Below are 18659 nucleotides of genomic sequence, written 5' to 3' on the forward strand. Positions count from 1 at the left end.
CCTATGGTACCTCTGCACCTCAGGCCCTCCAAACTACTTCACTTATGGTTTCATCCTAGGATTAAGGGTCACATAACTGAATAACTACAGTATATAAGCCACGTTGCAGACATCCCATAACTTATGACGAATATGCTTTAGTGTATTTGCTTTACGTCAGCAAGCCAGACCATACCCACTGACCCCAGCAGACAGTACGCATGGTCTAAGCCAAAAGGCAGAGAAGCCTTTAGCTATGCAGTGGGACAGAGAATTTCATCGTATATTAATTCTTCACTTTATGGAAAGTTGGGAAATTAAATGTTCAAATTATCTTCATACAGAGGAAGACTCTAAAGCCACGTGTTGTCAATAACAACAATTGAAAGTGTTTTACCGATTACTGTAAAGGGTCGATAATGAATTTTAGGATTGCTACTTCCAACAGGTCGCACTAAAGTATCTAGCCTCTTCCTCTGTGAAGTAGTAATCTGCATATTTAATTTCCCAGAGGAGCACTGCATGGCCTATAAGTCTCCATATGCCAACTTGGCACTTTCCCCAAGGAAAATAATGAATGCAAGAATAAATGCTCTGTACAGATGTGTATTTATATTCATGTCATTTAATTTTTAAGATATTTTGCACCCCAAACTTGTAGTACAATAACAGGAATTGCTATTTAACAGGCATTTCTGAGAACCTACCAGAAAAATTTCTGATCTTATGTTAAAGAATATTAAAGGTGCTACAAAATGTTCTACAGCAAACATACTATATACAGTATAGGTTAAATTAACACCATCCTATATTTGCACCAATGTAATTTAAGTTTAAAAAATTAACAATGCTGCTGAAAAATATTAAACATTTCTGAAGTTTACCTGTAAATTGTGATGTATGTAATTATTTATGGTGGTTTTAGGGTCTCCCGATAGGACTGATATAAAAGACTAGATGGTGGCCCGATTCTAACGCATCGGGTATTCTAGAATATGTATGTATGTATATAGCAGCCACATAGTATATAGCACAGGCCACGTAGTATATAGGAGTACTACGTGGCCTGTGGTATATACCATGTGGCTGCTATATACATACATACATATTGTAGAATATCCGATGCGTTAATATAGGCCACACAGTAAATAACACAGCCCACGTAGTATATAACACAGCCCACACAGTATATAGCAGCCACGCAGTATATAGCAGCCACGCAGTATATAACACAGCCCATGTAGTATGTAACACTGGCCACGTAATTTATAGCACAGCCCACATAGTATCTAACAGTTGCCACGTAGTATATAGCACGCAGTATAGAACACAGCCAAGTAGTATATGACACTGCCCACATAGTATATAGCAGCCATGTATTATATAACGCAGCCCACGCAGTATAGAACACAGCCCACATAGTATCTAACACTGGCTAGGTAGTATATAGCAGCCACGCGGTATCTAACACAGCCCACGTAGTATTTAGCAGTGTGGGCACCATATCCCTGTTAAAAAAATAATTAAAATAAAAAATAGTTATATAGTCACCCGGCGGGATCCACTGTAGATCCAGCAAACCTCTGGCGATGCGCGCGCGGCTGCCGTCATCTTTCGTTCCCAGGATGCATTGCGAAATTATCCAGATCACTTAGCGGTCTTGCGAGACTGCTAAGTCTTCTGGGTAATTTCCAAATGCATCACTGGGAACAGAAGCTGGGGGCAGGCGTGAGTGCATCGTCGGACTACGGAAGGTGAGAATAGCAGGTTTTTTTTTTTAAATTATTTTTAACATTGGATCTTTTTACTATTGATGCTGCATAGGCAGCATCAATAGTAAAAACTTGGTCACACAGGGTTAATAGCGGCGGTAACGGAGTGAGTTACCCACGGCATGACGTGGTCCGTTACCGCTGGCATTAACCCTGTGTGAGCGGTGACTGGAGGGGAGTATGGAGCAGGCGCTGACTGCGGGGAGTATGGAGCGAGCGCCGGGCACGGACTGCAGGGGAGTAGGGAGGGACTAATCGGACTGTGGCCGTCGCTGATTGGTTGCGGCAGCCATGACAGGCAGCTGGCGAGACCAATCAGCGACTTGGATTTCCATGACAGACAGAGGCCGCGACCAATGAATATCCGTGACAGACAGAAGGACAGACGGAAGTGACCCTTAGACAATTATATAGTAGATATCTATAGCCTGATGAGTCTACCTGTAGTTAATACAGTCAACTGCCACGTTGTGAATATTTTTCCAACCAGTTAGAATAAATTTTCATTCAATGTATTCAGAATTTTAGGGGTTCACGCACATAGTGTGGGTATAATATAATGGTGCTTTGTATGGCAGCATGTTTTAAAGACATATCCAACATCAGTCAACTTTTAATATGGAATCTGACATAAAAAGAGACGCATTAAGGTACCGTAAGGCTCCATACAATGCTATGGTTCCCTACAGCTATATGGGGCAGATTTTTTTGTACTTTTTTCGTCGCAATCATTTTACTTATGTCAACGCAAGATGAATAGAGAAGCAGAAATCCTTCCTGTTGCCATCAGATTAGCAACTGTTGAGAATAACGTTAAATATATGACTGTAGCACAATGGATTCTTGCTGCCGTAATGCAAAGGAAAGAAATGTATACCTTATACGATAATCGCCCCCTTCAGTGTGCACAAAGACAGCGCATTCCTGAAAATACATTTACAATCCAAACTAATCCTTGCTGAACCCATTCCTGGAATGTGCAGAAGTGCAGGGCACTCCGCTAGTTCACTGCTGATATACACACATGCTAGGATAAGTAACTAATTACCATTTAACCTGAAAAATCAATGGATAATTTGACCTCATGACGTTTCACTGGTCAAGAAATTTATGTCTGGTCCCATGTGGGTACTCTACAGGATAAATAAAAAAATAAAATAAAATATGACGACAACCACTTAGCTAGGAGTGCCAGGCACCTACTGTGGCGATATATACAGAATGGGAAATTCTAGTATAGACATGAAAACAATTCAGTATTCTTTTTCCAGATTGGAAATAACAATAGAAAAACATATAATAGACCACAGTTGACCAAATCATTTATCCAGTGCTTCTCACTAACAGAGGTGAAACTCATTTTAGGAATGCCTACTGCATTGAAAAATTATCGCAATCACCTTCCAAGGCTTAGAGGGAAACATTACCTAGGAACCAGCAAACACCAATTTATAAGAAACGATGGGAGAAAAGCTGTATAGATTATCCTTTCTACTGAACCCAGATGTCACTCCTTACTTTCTATTGCTTCCTAAATGGCTGCGTGTTAGTGATTTTCAAGGACGGGCTTGTCTATGGCTGATGTGATAGTACTTTCCCCCCGAGGAAAAAGAACACTGATCTCTGTGGCAAATGAAAGTTTCAAAGCCAATTATACTTAAATTGTCAACAGACCCCAAAGCCCGTACTGAAATGACCTGTGGAGGAATAAGTGAGTGGACCACCATATCTGGTGCCCATGGGAGACATAGACGGACAGCCCAATGTATTTAACCGTAATGAGGAAGACGATGGAGACTTTAGAGCTATGCTGTAAATGAAAAATAAAGTCTTGCCATTCCGCACATATCACTGGAGATAAGATGGCTGGACAAATCAAAGTTTTCAATGCCTAGTGATTTAGGATGTCAAAGAGGGGGCACAATGAATATATTATACATATATTGTCTTAAAAGTAACCAGTGAGGCTTTCTATGCCAATATCGTAACGTATCTAGTCTACACTATTTGCATTGGCAGCCACTTACTTTATATCATGAGGAGCCTCCCTATGCGGACAGCAAAGGGTCTGCGGCATGATTTATAACACAGTAGTATGTCATCTTTGTGTCTGTGCCAGGCATCATCTGCATGGTCTACCTTAAGTTTAGGAACTCAGTGAACATTCAGAATGATTTACATGAATGCTTCTCAAACTAGGGCCTCACCAGACCTACCAAGGTGATACCTGTGTCTGTCGTGGAAGTCCATACTAATATTAATTAAGATAGCTTTATCTCTTCATAATATTAAAAAAAGCACAAAATGAGATATGTTTCAAAACCAGAGACTGATGCAGCCCCAGAAAGGACTGTGCAGAATACAATCACTTTTGGGAAAACTGCTACCCCAGCAGGGGGCGCTTCACCACCAACTCACATTATAGAGCAACAGGTATGCTATTCAATGTCAATATTTCATAATATAGTACATAAATTCAATCCAATACCAAAAAAAGAAAGGACAACATGCAGAATGGTTATAACATATGGATTTCCATCTGTATTCTGACCATCTTTATGCATTTAGCAATGTTTCACATCATGGTGAGCATCTTGCATTGGCACATATTGTTATCACGCATATACCATCATGCACATATCTTACCTTTTTGGAGAACGGTGGTTTACTGAGATTAACTCCATCCCGAATGAGTTTATCCCTTATCATGATCTTTAACTTCAGTTTAGGATAAGTAACCAAGTTCTTACTCAGTTGGCCACTCTTATTACTCCTTGGAACTGGTTTATGACCCTGTGCTTCTCTCCAAGCTTTGGTTTCATACTGCTCCACCAAGTGACTAGTGTAGATATCAGGTGTAGGAGAATCTACCTGGGGCTCTAAAGTGAAATATAATCCACTTGCAGCTTCCTTCTCCTCTTCTCTAAGTCTGTGGACTGCATCATGGATCTTCTTCCGATGCTGTTGGACCATTACTCCGATGGCATCCAAATCAGGGTCCCCAATCTGTTTGCATACCTCCAAATCATCATAGCCATTATCCACAAAGGATTCTGCGTATTGAGAAAGCTGCAATGCTTTCAGCCATTCATATACTATATTTGCACACATGGTGAGTTAGCAAAAAATAAAAAATAAAAAAAAAACCTTGAAAATATTCTAAGTAGGAAAGATGTTGTCTTTTACTTCCAACACGTAAATGATGAAATAAACCATCCAAAAGTTAGAATAAAATCCACCATCCTATAACGACTCCTCACAGGTAAGCAGTTGTGAAACAGCAATAAGATACAGTGCAGCATTGGTACCTGATGGTCTGTGTCATTCTGCAGCCGGGACGTGACCGGTCCGTGTGCTGGAAATATAATGCAATCCCAAGAACAGAAGACAGACTGGAGATGTGGACAGTTCCGGTGTGCTTTGCTCAATCAGATCAAGAGTAACCTGATTACACCTCAGCTGTCTCCTGTGCTTACATCAATGATACTGTGCAGGAAGAATTCAGAGCAGGCACCAACCTGATGCCATGCTACGAAATATTTTCCAAACAAGTTAGTATTGCTACTTTTTTATTTCCCGTTAGCTTCAGTATTCCGCTCTAGTGTGGCAGAGCAAGCCTGCGAGACTATGCCTTCCACGCTCTTCTTAACAGTTTGCTTCTCTCCTCCCGCCCTGCCTTCATCTCTGGGATGCCAGACACACTACTTGCTCTTCCACCAGTCAATACACTCCAGGAAAAAAAATTCAATATTGTCTCAGGTTATCCGGCAGCTTGTTGGCTTCTCTGGTCCTGCGGCCACACCTTCCCTTATTTTTTACAACCTGGTAGAATAGTTCCTTCTTGCTTCTGCTTGTTCTTCTCACAATACCGGTTGCACGCTATTTTTTATTTATTGTTCCAGATTACATTTGCAGCCGCTTCACAGAGAGGATTTCAAGTGCAGTTCAGCCGGCAGCCTCTGCTGCGTGTGTGGATGTGGGGAGGGGACTTTTGATTCAAGATTAATCTGCAAGAGAATACAGCAGGCAATTTGGCTGTGGCCAGGCTGCTTCCATAAGGTTGTGTCATTCACTCTTCTTTCTAACCGGTCTTTTATCTCGCCTTTAATTTGTCTCGCATTCACAGCAGAAATGCTAATTATTCTTTACATTTCCTGTTTTATTCCAGTCTCGTTCATCCAAACAAGGGATGTCGGAGCCTTTAGTGAAATGTTCCAATGTGTCAGTTATTCTGAATAGCAGCGAAAAGTAAGAATCTCCCAGATAAGCTTATTGTAAAACTGTTCTGAGGCTAGCAGTCCCCCAACTGCTACCTAAGCAGACCCTGAGAGCATTTCTACCCCACCCATCTCCAGCAATGAGTGCATTCTACAATATGAAATTAATAGCATCTTAGGTATGTAAGACATGAAGTCCAATGCTTCACGGGGGCTTACGTGGGTTTATTTTTATTTACTTGTGGTTTAAAATATTATTATCACATTTTAGGCAAATCTCATTCTTGGTGCTATATCTAGCTGGAAGATGTTTTCACAAAATGTCCACTAGATTTGTACCTGATAAACAGGAATGAATCTCAGAATGGGAAGAAAGAAAAAAAATAAACAAAACAATGACGAGGCATGGAAAACCAGCAACGTTTCGGATTAGCCACATTTTTAATTATTTTCCATGTTTGTCTGTTTGAATTAAAGACTATCATTTCCATTATCTCTATCGCACGGCAGGTTTGTTGTAGACATTTCTGCAGCTGTCTCATTCATGTTATTGGGATTTGCAGAGATACAAGTGTAAAGGCCCCGTCACACATAGCGACGCTGCAGCGATACCGACAACGATCCGGATCGCTGCAGCGTCGCTGTTTGGTCGCTGGAGAGCTGTCACACAGACAGCTCTCCAGCGACCAACGATCCCGAGGTCCCCGGTAACCAGGGTAAACATCGGGTAACTAAGCGCAGGGCCACGCTTAGTAACCCGATGTTTACCCTGGTTACCATCGTTAAAGTAAAAAAAAAAAAACGCTACATACTTACCTATCGCTGTCTGTCCTCGGCGCTCTGCTTCTCTGGTCTGGCTGTGAGCACAGCGGCCGGAAAGCAGAGCGGTGACGTCACCGCTCTGCTTTCCGGCTGACCGACGCTCACAGCCAGACCAGAGAAGCAAAGCGCCGAGGACAGACAGCGATAGGTAAGTATGTAGCATTTGTTTTTTTACTTTTAGGATGGTAACCAGGGTAAACATCGGGTTACTAAGCGCCGCCCTGCGCTTAGTAACCCGATGTTTACCCTGGTTACCAGCGAAGACATCGCTGAATCGGCGTCACACACGCCGATTCAGCGATGTCAGCGGGACCTCAACGATCAAAAAATGGCCCAGGCCATTCCGACACGACCAGCGATCTCACAGCAGGGGCCTGATCGCTGGTACGTGTCACACATAGCGAGATCGCTACTGAGATCGCTGTTGCGTCACAAAACTTGTGACTCAGCAGCGATCTCGCTAGCGATCTCGCTATGTGTGACGGGGCCTTAAGGGGTGTTCGATGTCTGTGTGATACATCTTGGACTGTCTTGAACTGCCTGTTTCAGCGTGCAAGTGAAGCTGGGACTATTATGATGTTCCTTTGTAAGGCTACGTTCACATTTGCGTTGTGCGATGTTGCGTCGGAGACACAACGCACAACGCAAACAAAAACGCAACAAAAACGCACAGTAAAACGCAGCGTTTTGCGACGCATGCGTCCTTTTTTGCTGAATTTTGGACGCAAAAAAATGCAACTTGCTGCATCTTCTGCGCCCTACGCTTGCGGCAAAAAATCCGCATGCGTCGCAAAACGCAGCACAACGAATGTCCATGCACCCCCCAAGTTAAATATAGGGGCGCTTGACGCATGAGTCGCCGCGGCTGCGCCCGACGCAGCCCCGCAAAACGCTAATGTGAACGTAGCCTAAGGTGTCATATTTTATTCTGTCTGGCAAATGCTACTAACATGATTTATTTGTAAGTACTGTGACCTTGATGATTATTGTATGGATCTGCATAAAGAACTCAAGTGAGGTTTCTGGTCAGTGATATGTGACCTTGTAGCATGGTGCACATGGCTCTGTTATAGGAAGGAACATAGTCCATGCATAGTGCTGCTTTTTTGGCAAGTCTGTGAGTCACCTGTGTGGCACTGTAAGCAGCCGACTAGGCAGCTGTGAATTAGAACATCTGTAGACTGTCGGAGAGAAATTGGTGAATCCTGCAAGGAATTGTGTATTAAGGCCCTGATTCATTCATCATGACACTTAATGAATTTTGCACAGAAGTTGATGCATCCTATCAATGGTGAGCGCCTCCTTATTCCTGGTTAAAAATGCTACTCCAGGTCCAACCACTTCGGTCAAAGTGACCAAAACAGAACTTCTGTTTTTCTGGCACCTTAGTTTAACCAAAGTTTATCAGCTCACCACAGCTACTGCACAGCCCCTTCTCTTCATTAATAATCCATCGTATTTCCACAAACACCAGCACAATGTTCTGGATAAAATAAAGCATTTATTATATTTTCACGAAAACGTTAATTGCAGGCTCAATCAAAGGAAAAAACATGAGAGAGACTGGGAAAAAATAAACTATCCCCACCAAGTTGTGTTCCATAGGCTGTAAGTGCCCTGTAACTGCTATGATTTGTGCCCCTGTTCTCCTTTAGTTGATTGTACCACCACAACCTGTTTCCATGTCATGGTCACGTGGGGTGGGAAGCTAGACTCTAAGACAGGGTTGAGGAACCTTCTTTCTGCCAAAGGTCATTTGGATATTTAAGCCATCCTTCAGGGGCAAAATGTGAGCTAACGCCGCCCACAAAGTAAGTCTTGACACTGGCACTGGTGTCAGGATGTAATCATTCATTTCACGCACCTCAGCATTCGGTAGTGAACGCTGCATGCGTGTGCTTGTGAACAGGTAGGAAGAGGCAGTAATGGGTCAGAGGCAGAGCAAGTGTTAACGTGGGGTTTAATTTAACAGGTATACTCCTCGCAGGGAGAACACAGCTAAAACAATATAAAGGAACACAGGGGGCGTAACTCAGAGGAAGCGGGTGTGAAGCATAGGGTAGGAAGTTCAAGGAGGGCAAATTTATCAGTATAACGACATCAGAAGGCAGTTAGTTCAGGATGTGGACATTGGCGCCAAAGCAGTGGCACATAAGGGGTCCAGTATGGTCCTGGAAAAGATGGTGTCCTGGATCCTGGTGGCGGCGGTGATTCCTCGTGGTCAGGTCGGTGATTGGTGTGTCAGGAAACTATGAGCCAGTCAGAGCACAGTCTTTCCCCCTGTCAGCATACAGGGACAATGAGCAACTCGATTCAGGTACAAAGGGAAACCCCGCCCTCACAGTGGGTGTCCCAATTCTTCCATCGGTGCGTGCGCAGGCTTATGTCCTGACTGGGCGTCCTGTCACTCACGGTTAGCGATGTCAGCGGGGACCAGGTACATCATTGTTGGCAGTCTGTGTTAATGCTTTTAGCCTCTGCTGGTTTTTGCCCACTCTGGCAGTTGGCCCCCTCGCAGAAGCCCTGACACTGCGCTCCTGCGCGATGCACGTTCCCACGGCAACTAACTGATTTGCCACGCGCTGTGGCCCTTTTATCTTAGCCATGCCCCCTACTCCTAGGTGCAGAGGTCGGTCCGGGGCTTTAAGCTTTCCCCCATGAATCCTGGGTGACAGCCCCGACAGTTCCGGATCTATCACGGAGTAGGTAGGCCTGGTCCGTGTCTTTTCCTTAAAAGCTCACAGAGCAAGAAGAAATGAATGGGTTGGCAGCCATGAAAACACAGCTCCCGGCCCAAGCATTGTAGTACCAAGGAATCTGCGAGGGGCCGGAGAAAAGGTCATCGAGGGCCATCCTCCTGCCTGAGGTTCCCTGCACTTTCACCTGACCTTCTTACAATTGCACATCCTGCAGAAGCAAGCAGAAAAATTTATGGGAACGATTTTTAGCTATTAAAATTTTTGAAACTAAACCCATGCATGTAACTATATCCTATATCCACTATATTATATAGTACAAAAAAAGAGCAGAGGCAGCATGTAATAGTCATAAATGGGTGTAAAGTCCCAGAAATTTGGCCAAATCCTCTCAATATTTAGTCAAATAGAAAAATAAAGATTATTATTATTATTATTATTATTAAAATTATGCCAGAATGCCAGTAGCCCAGTGGAGAAACTTAGCAATTCTAGGCGAGACTGTCAAGTTCATGTCAGGAAACCAGCGGCCAGTCCGTGCATCACAGTCCTCAAATTGACCATGTTAGGCCTCATCCATCCCTGTTTGTTCATGTACGCAAATATTGAAACGGTATCATCAGTCTTTTGGATCTGTGTTTCAGTTTTTATCATCAGTAATTTTCAAGTGTGATAAATAAATTACAAAGTTTCTCCTATCCTTTACAGTGTTAATCAACTACAGAACACAGACTGCACACTGATGACATCCATGTGTTGGCTGTGATTTCCAATGACCCATAATCTTGTATTGGTACTTTACATCCCTAATGCCGGTAAAAAACAGTCATGTCAACCTCAATTTTGCACAGACACACGGTTCTCAAAAAAACACAGTCGTGACTCGTGAACATCCGCATAGATTATAAATCAGGCACATGTTCTATCTGTGAAAATCACTGATGGAACATGTACATGAAAAACTGAAGTCCGAATTAGTCTTTAGGCTATTAGTGTCATGGTTTCTGTTCTGGGGACTTTCATATAGAGGTAAAAGATTAATTTTTCAATGGATTGTAGCATGGAAACGGAGTCTAACAGATCCTTTTGAGTTAGAATTGGTTTATCAAGTTTATACGGGCAGCACGGTGGATCAGTGGTTAGCACTGCAGCCTTGCAGCGCTGGGGTCCTGGGTTGAAATCCCACCAAGGACAATATGTGCAATGCGTTTGCAGGTTCTCCCCGTGTTTGCGTGGGTTTCCTCCAGGTACTCCGGTTTCCTCCCACATTCCAAAGACATACTGATAGGGAATTTAGATTGTGAGCCCTATCCGCGACAGCGATGATAATGGGTGCAAACTGTAAAGCGCTGCGGAATATGTTAGTGCTAAATAAAGATTATTATTACTGCAGGGTTTTCAATTCTACCTATCAGGGGTAATAAAAGCTTGATAAAAAAGATCCATGATTCCAGTGTGAATGGTGCGTTATACCGTGCCTCTCTATTGTTGCATATTTTTTATTAGAAATACAGTGGGTACGGAAAGTATTCAGACCCCTTTAAATTTTTCACTCTTTGTGTCATTGCAGCCATTTGGTAAATTAAAAAAGTTTATTTTTTTTCACATTAATGTACACTCTACACCCCATCTTGACAGAAAAAAAAACAGAAATGTAGACATTTTTGCAAATTTAATAAAAAGAAAACCTAAAATATTATATGGTCATAAGTATTCAGACCCTTTGCTCGGACACTCATATTTAAGTCACATGCTGTGCATTTCCTTGTGATCCTCCTTGAGATGGTTCTACTCCTTCATTAGAGTCCAGCTGTGTTTAATTAAACAGATAGGACTTGATTTGGAAAGGCACACACCTGTCTATATAAGACCTCACAGCTCACAGTGCATGTCAGACCAAATGAGAATCATGAGGTCGAAGGAACTGGTCAAGGAGTTCAGAGACAGAATTGTGGCAAGGCACAGATCTGGCCCAAGTTACAACAGAATTTCTGCAGTACTCAAGGTTCCTAAGAGCACAGTGGCCCCATAATCCTTAAATGGAAGAAGTTTGGGACCACCAGAAGTCTTCCTAGACCTGGCCATCCAGCCAAACTGAGCAATCATGGGAGAAGAGCCTTGGCGATAGAGGTAAAGAAGAACCCCAAGATCACTGTGGCTGAGCTCCAGAGATGCAGTAGGGAGATCTGAGAAAGTTCCACAAAGTCAACTATCACTGCAGCCCTCCACCACTCGGGTCTTTATGGCAGAGTGGCCCAATGGAAGCCTCTCCTCAGTGCAAAACATATGAAAGCCCTCATAGAGTTTGTTAAAAAAAAACACATGAAGGACTCCAAGACTATAAAAAATAAGATTATCCAGTCTGATGAGACGAAGATAGACGTTTTTGGTGATAATTCTAAGCAGTATGTGTGGAGAAAACCAGGCACTGCTCATCACCTGCCCAATACAATCCCAACAGTGAAACATGGTGGTGGCAGCATCATGCTATGGGGTGTTTTCCGCTGTAGGGACAGGATGACTGGTTGCCAGTGAAGGAAACATGAATGTGGCCAAGTACAGAGATATCCTGGATGGAAACCTCTTCCAGTGTGCTCTGGACCTCAGACTTGGCCGAAGGTTCACCTTCCAGCAAGACAATGACCCTAAGCACACAACTAAAATAACAAAGGAGTGGCTTCAGAACAACTCTGTGACCATTCTTGACTGGCCCAGCCAGAGCCCTGACCTAAACCCAATTGAGCATCTCTGGAGAGACCTGAAAATGGCTGTCCACCAACGTTCACCATCCAACCTGATGGAATTGGAGAGGATCTGCAAGGAAGAATGGCAGAGGATCCCCAAATCCCGGTGTGAAAAACTTGTTGCATCATTCCCAAGAAGACTCATGGCTGAACTAGCTCAAAAGTGTGCTTCTACTCAATACTGAGCAAAGGGTCTGAATACTTATGACCATGTGATATTTCAATTTTTATTTTTTTAATACCGTAAATTTGCAAAAATTACTACATTTCTGTTTTTTTTCTGTCAAGATGGGGTGCAGAGTGTACATTCCTGAGAAACAAAATGAACTTTTTTGAATTTACCAAATGGCTGCAATGAAACAAAGAGTGAAAAATTTAAAGTGGTCTGAATACTTTCCGTACCCATAGTACGTAGCATGCATTGGAATAATTATACCAGTGTTAGCTATAACAAATGGGCCCACTCAAATACAATCATTGCTTTCCATTTTATGAGACACCGAAAGATAGAGGTAGCTATGTAGCAATATCATAGTGCTACTACAAGTATGTGGGGTTTTCTTTATGCAGAAGATATTTGCAATGCTATAAGACAATACAGTCAATATCTTGTTTCCCTGCATCCTCAATAGCTGTGAACATTTTACATTTTATTACATAACGTTTTTTGAAGCAACTTTATAATACTTTCAGGGCTCCCGCATCTTGAAGTTGCAAAGTCTTTGTGGAATGTTTTCTCTACATAAAAGATGTGACACCTGTTTGTGAACGTATAACAGGAAACATGGAATCTTTAACAAAAGGGATTGGATATTTTATTTACTGTATAAATCTAACAAAGCGGGTATTGTTGGAGAAAGACATGCTAGCGGTGCAGACCTTTTTGTTATTGTATCTGGTGGTGTCACTGTGAAAAAATATGCACAGTCAGAGTCTAGACATTTTCGTGTCGAACCATTCATGCCCATGCTCATCTATTTGGTAATGCAATGTGGTGCTGTCAGCTCTTACAGTGTACAGCAGAAAGAAAATCACAGCCCCATAATGGCTAATGATAAATGTTTCTGAAACACATCTCCGAAAAGGTCACCATAGATTGATGACAAGGAAAATATAATCTTAAGCCTTTCTGTCTATTCTTTATGTAGAGAATGACACATATGTGTTTTATGCAATGTATAGACCCCAGGGAATCCGGCTTTATCATTGCTAGCAATATGTGTTAGCAATGATGTACAAATGTATATCGGTACCAAAAACTAGTGAGCCGCTTATTCATTGGTATACACATTGTTTGTGAGTACAATCAATATGTAGGGAATGCATGTGTTCGTTCTCTAATAAATATGGTTCTATCAATCTATACAGGTGCAAAGAACAACATGTAAATCTAGACATGCAATACAGAAAGTTACATAGTATACATACATAGTTATTAAGGTTGAAGGAAGACTGTAAATCCATCTAGTTCAACCCATAGCCTAAATCTAACATGCCCTAACATGTTGATCCAGAGGAAGGCAAAAAAAACCCATGTAGCAAAGAGTAAGCTCCACATTGGGGAAAAAAATTCCTTCCCGACTCCACATATGGCAATCAGACTAGTTCTTTATCATGTTGATATTGTTTCATTTTGCAACCGGATGAATACATTTGAAATTAAAAGATATGACAAGAACCACTTCTGCCACACAAGTCAAATACCTAGTCTTTATTTTCACAAATGTGGTGGGAACCTCATTTTGTGCCAATTACTAATATTTAAGTACAAGTTCTGGTTAGTGTGGACTTCCTGCACAAAAATTCTATGTAGAAAATGTCAGCTAATGAAGAAGCATGTGATTGGATCTGTCCATCAGACTCATCCAACTGAAAAGTAACTATCCCTTAGGCTTCTTTTACACTTACCGTGTTTTTTGCAGCCTGTTATTGCGGGCCTTTTTTGCCAGCCGTATTGCCGCAATTTTCACGGTCTGCCGCAATAACGGACAGCAAAAAACTTGCAGATCGCCGTTTTTGGGGTTTCCAATACTATGGCAAAATCATTGGAAAAAAAAACGGCATTCCGCAAAAATGGTAGTCACGGTGCGCCACAAAAACAAGCTTCGGTTGTTTATGCTGCCCCATTAATTTTCAATGGGAGCCGTGTCGGTAAGCCTTGAAAAATATCGAGCAGGCTCGATATTTTTTTTCACAGCCGTAAATATGGCCCTCAGAGCCATAGGGCGTAGGGCGCACCATGGAATTATTGCGGCCCATTTTTGAGGCCCCGTAGAAATCTATTGGGGCCCCAAAAACAGGACGCAAAACCACAGTAAGTGTAAAAGAAGCCTTATTCGGTAGTTTCCAGCTGGACATGTCTAGTCATATGCTCCTCCATCATCAGTCATTTTGTGGACAAGAGAGATGCGCAAGGGTGTACTAACAAGTGTAGGAAAAAGAAGTGACACCTAATCATGTCCTTTCCCCAACACATCTGATCTGATAAAATAAAATGGTCAACACCTTTAAAGTATTATTGGTATTAATGGAAAGTTAGGGTCTTAATGTTATCATTACATAGGACAATATAGGCCACACCTTAGAGGAGTTGTCCTCTACTGGATGACCGCAGCTTCATCAATTCAAGAGAGAAAATTAGAAATAAAAACAATGCATATTCACCTCCCACAGCAGTGCCATTTCAGTGATTTTGGTGGTGCTCTTCCCAGAAGTGATATAATATTATTGTCTGATGTGTTAGGTGCAGCCAATGATCGGCAGCTCATCAGTTGCAGTCATTACTATTTCATGAGAGCAGATGTCTGTTCTGCCAGGATATTTATGAGCTGGAGCTGAAGAGCGGTCATTGGCTGCGGCCCGCACATAACATAACAATGTCATGTAACAACCAGGAACAGTGGTCATGACATCGATGGAATGGTGCTGCCGCAGGAAGTGAGAATACACTTGTCCTGTTGAAAAATAAATGATGGTCCAATTAAACACAAACTGGATGGAATAGCATGCCGCTGGAAGATGCTGTGGTAGCCATGCTGGTTCAGTATGCCTTCAACTTTGAATAAATCCCTAACAGTGTCACCAGGAAAGCAGCCCCACACCATCACACCTCCTCCTCCATGCTTCACGGTGGAACCAGGCATGTAGAGTCCATCCGTTCACTTTTTCTGCATCGCACAAAGACATGGTGGTTGGAACCAAGATCTCAAATTTGGACTCATCAGACCAAAGCACAGATTTCCACTAGTCTAATGTCCATTACTTATGTTCTTTAGCACAAGCAAGTCTCTTCTGCTTGTTGCCGGTCCTTAGCAGTGAAGCAAGAAGGCCTGCTACACAAAGTCTCCTCTTAATAGTTGTTGCAGAGATGTGTCTGCTGCTAGAACTCTGTGTGGCATTGACCTGGTCTCTAATCTGAGCTGCTGTTAACCTGCGATTTCTGAGGCCGGTGACTCAGATAAACTTATCCTCAGAAGCAGAGGTGACTCTTGGTCTTCCTTTCCTGGGGGGTCCTCATGTGAGCCAGTTTCTTTGTATCGCTTGATGGTTTTTGCCACTGCACTTGGGGACACTTAAAGTTTTCCCAATTTTTCAGACTGACTGACCTTCATTTCTTAAAGTAATGATGGCCACTCGTTTTTCTTAGCTGCTTTTTTCTTGCCATAATACAGCACCATTTATAAGGCAAGAAATCCCACTTATTAAACCTGACAGGGCACACCTTTGAAGTGAAAACTATTCCCGGTGACAACGTCTTGAAGCTCATCAAGAGAATGCCAAGAGTGTGCAAATCAGTCATCAAAGCAAAAGGTGGCTACTTTGAAGAACCTAGAATATAAGACATATTTTCAAGTGTTTCACACTTTTTTGTTAAGTATATAATTCCACATGTATTAATTCATAGTTTTGATGCCTTCAGTGTGAATGTACAATTTTCATAGTCATGAAAATACAGAAAAATCTTTAAATGAGAAGGTGTGTCCAAACTTTTGGTCTGTACTGGAGTATAATGCACAGCCCATAGTCCTCCATATAGTGTAATGCACAGCCCATTGTCATCCATGTAGTATAATGCATAGTCCATAGTCATCCATGTAATATTATGCACAGCCTATAGTCATACATGTAATATAATGCACAGCTCATAGTCATACATGTAGTATAATGCACAACCCAGTTGTACATGTAATATAATGCACAGTCCATAGTTATACATGTAGTATAATGCACAGTGCATATTTATACATGTAGTATAATGCACAGCCCAGTTATACATGTAATATAATGCACAGTCCATAGTCATACATGGACACAAACATACAGTGATAGTCATGCAGTAGTTTGGCCAAGGGCATCGTCTACTCACTGATTTAAAAAAAACAAAACATTATACTCACACTCCCTATGTTCCTCTGCTGCACGGTGTCCTCTGCTGAAGCCGACTTCAACGTACAGGCAACAGGAGCGCATGACATCCCTATCATGTGCCCCTGGTCATGTGCATGCCGATGTCAGCTGCTGGTCTCTAGCCAGAACAGCTCCAATGGGTCTATGTGCTGCAATACACTTCAGCTGAGGACACACATCCAGCTGTAGTATCTGCTGACCTTGGCGGGCCCCCCAACCTGCTGGGTCCAGTCGCAGAGGCAACCGATGCAATCATAGTCGTTCGTTTTACTGCTGGGAGAGGCACAGAAATACGTAAGCTGGTGAGATCAAGCAATCTAGCAAGCTTCAGAGCATCACTGACGGGTTTTAAAGTATAGAGCATACATGGACACCTTCCTTGACTTTCAGCCACTCTTGATAGATTGTATAGCTGGCCAGGTGATCATTGTCAAATGAGCGGTAAATTATAAATCTAAAAATTCTTCCCATTCTAGAGAACAGAGAGGATTTTTAACCTGATAATAACAAAGCAACATAACTTTACAGCACTTGGTTCTGGGTTTTAATCCTGAGCTACTCTAAATGTAAGGCACAGGATTAATACTCCTGCAATCTACTTAGCGCTCAGTGAGCACAATGCAGAAAACACAAACATTGGCTCTGCCAATGCCCCTGTAGGATCTGGTGATCGCATGATTGCTAGAATCCACCTTACAATAGCAAGCAGAGCTGCTGGGTCCTAGCTGACCAAGATAAGCTTTGCCTGTGCCTTACATTAATATAGGGTGCTGTTTTCCCCCTGTAACTAGGGTACATATAGATGCCCCAGTTACATTGGAAAGAGTGAGTAATATAGAAAAATAAATATCTTCCCACATGTCTTTTACGATCTCTTGAGGGACAAATTCTGTAAAAATATATCTATATTTATGTATAAAACATGTGAGAAATGAATCAAGAAAGTAATAAATAAAATGTCATCACCATAAAAAAAATGACAAAAAAAATCACACACATAACAATGAAAAAATGCATAAATTAGATATTAACCATAACATACTACTTGGAGAAATCATTCAAGAGGTTATTTTTTGTGAAACGTGAACAGTACAAATTACAAACAAAACAAAGAAAACTAAACAAATATTGATTTTTTTCTACATTTGCATCACACAAAAAAAAAATGTTAATTATTTTTATGCATCTGACTCAGCAGGAATAATCACTTTCCCCTATGGCAGCTACCTTCTGCTGTGCTCCACACTGGTTCTACAAGTGGCCCGGTGTGCTACCATGTGATCATCTGCCTAGGCTTATATAAGGCCCCCCAGGCACACCTGTCGCCTGGTATTAAGACACTTAGCTCTGTTTGTTTAACTGTGTTGGGCTTACTGGTGTCTGGTCTGTCTGTGCCATCCAGTTCATTAAGTCCTTGTTTCATACCTGCTTTCATGTGTCATGTCTGCCTGTGGCCTCCAGTGCTTTGAGTCCTTGTTCCATACCTGCTTTCATGTGTCATGTCTGCCTGTGGTCTCCAGTGCTTTGAGTCCTTGCTCCATACCTGCTTTCATGTGTCATATCTGCCTGTGGCCTCCAGTGCTTTGAGTTCTTGCTCCATACCTGCTTTCATATGTTATGCCTGCCTGTGGCCTCCAGTGCTTTGAGTCCTTGTTCCATACCTGCTTTCATGTGCCATGTCTGCCCGTGGCCTCCAGTGCTTTGAGTTCTTGCTCCATACCTGCTTTCATGTGTCATATCTGCCTGTGGCCTCCAGTGCTTTGAGTCCTTGTTCCATACCTGCTTTCATGTGTCATGTCTGCCTGTGGCCTCCAGTGCTTTGAGTCCTTGCTCCATACCTGCTTTCATGTGTCATATCTGTCTGTGGCCTCCAGTGCTTTGAGTCCTTGCTCCATACCTGCTTTCATGTGTCATATCTGCCTGTGGCCTCCAGTGCTTTAAGTCCTTGCTCCATACCTGCTTTCATGTGTCATCTCTGCCTGTGGCCTCCAGTGCTTTGAGTCCTTGTTCCATACCTGCTTT

General features: G+C 42.4%; 1 protein-coding gene across 3 annotated transcripts in view; it reads right to left on the bottom strand.

Moving 5' to 3' along the window:
- SAMD5 (sterile alpha motif domain containing 5) overlaps positions 1-16654 on the bottom strand; it is a 101440-nt gene extending 84786 nt beyond the window's left edge. Inside the window, exon 1 of one of the 3 annotated variants that reach the window (XR_011321698.1) lies at positions 16628-16654. Coding sequence is in view for 2 of the 3 variants with exons in the window: in XM_069767950.1 (XP_069624051.1) it covers positions 4398-4862 (465 nt within the window). In the remaining variant the exon portion in view is untranslated. Of the gene's footprint in view, positions 1-4397; positions 5827-16627 lie in introns of those variants that run through there. The other 2 variants (XM_069767950.1, XM_069767951.1) reach the window with 2 other exon arrangements.
- Positions 16655-18659: the final 2005 nt, after the last annotated feature.

This window comes from Ranitomeya imitator, chromosome 5 (assembly GCF_032444005.1).
Source record: "Ranitomeya imitator isolate aRanImi1 chromosome 5, aRanImi1.pri, whole genome shotgun sequence".
Lineage (NCBI taxonomy): Eukaryota > Metazoa > Chordata > Amphibia > Anura > Dendrobatidae > Ranitomeya > Ranitomeya imitator.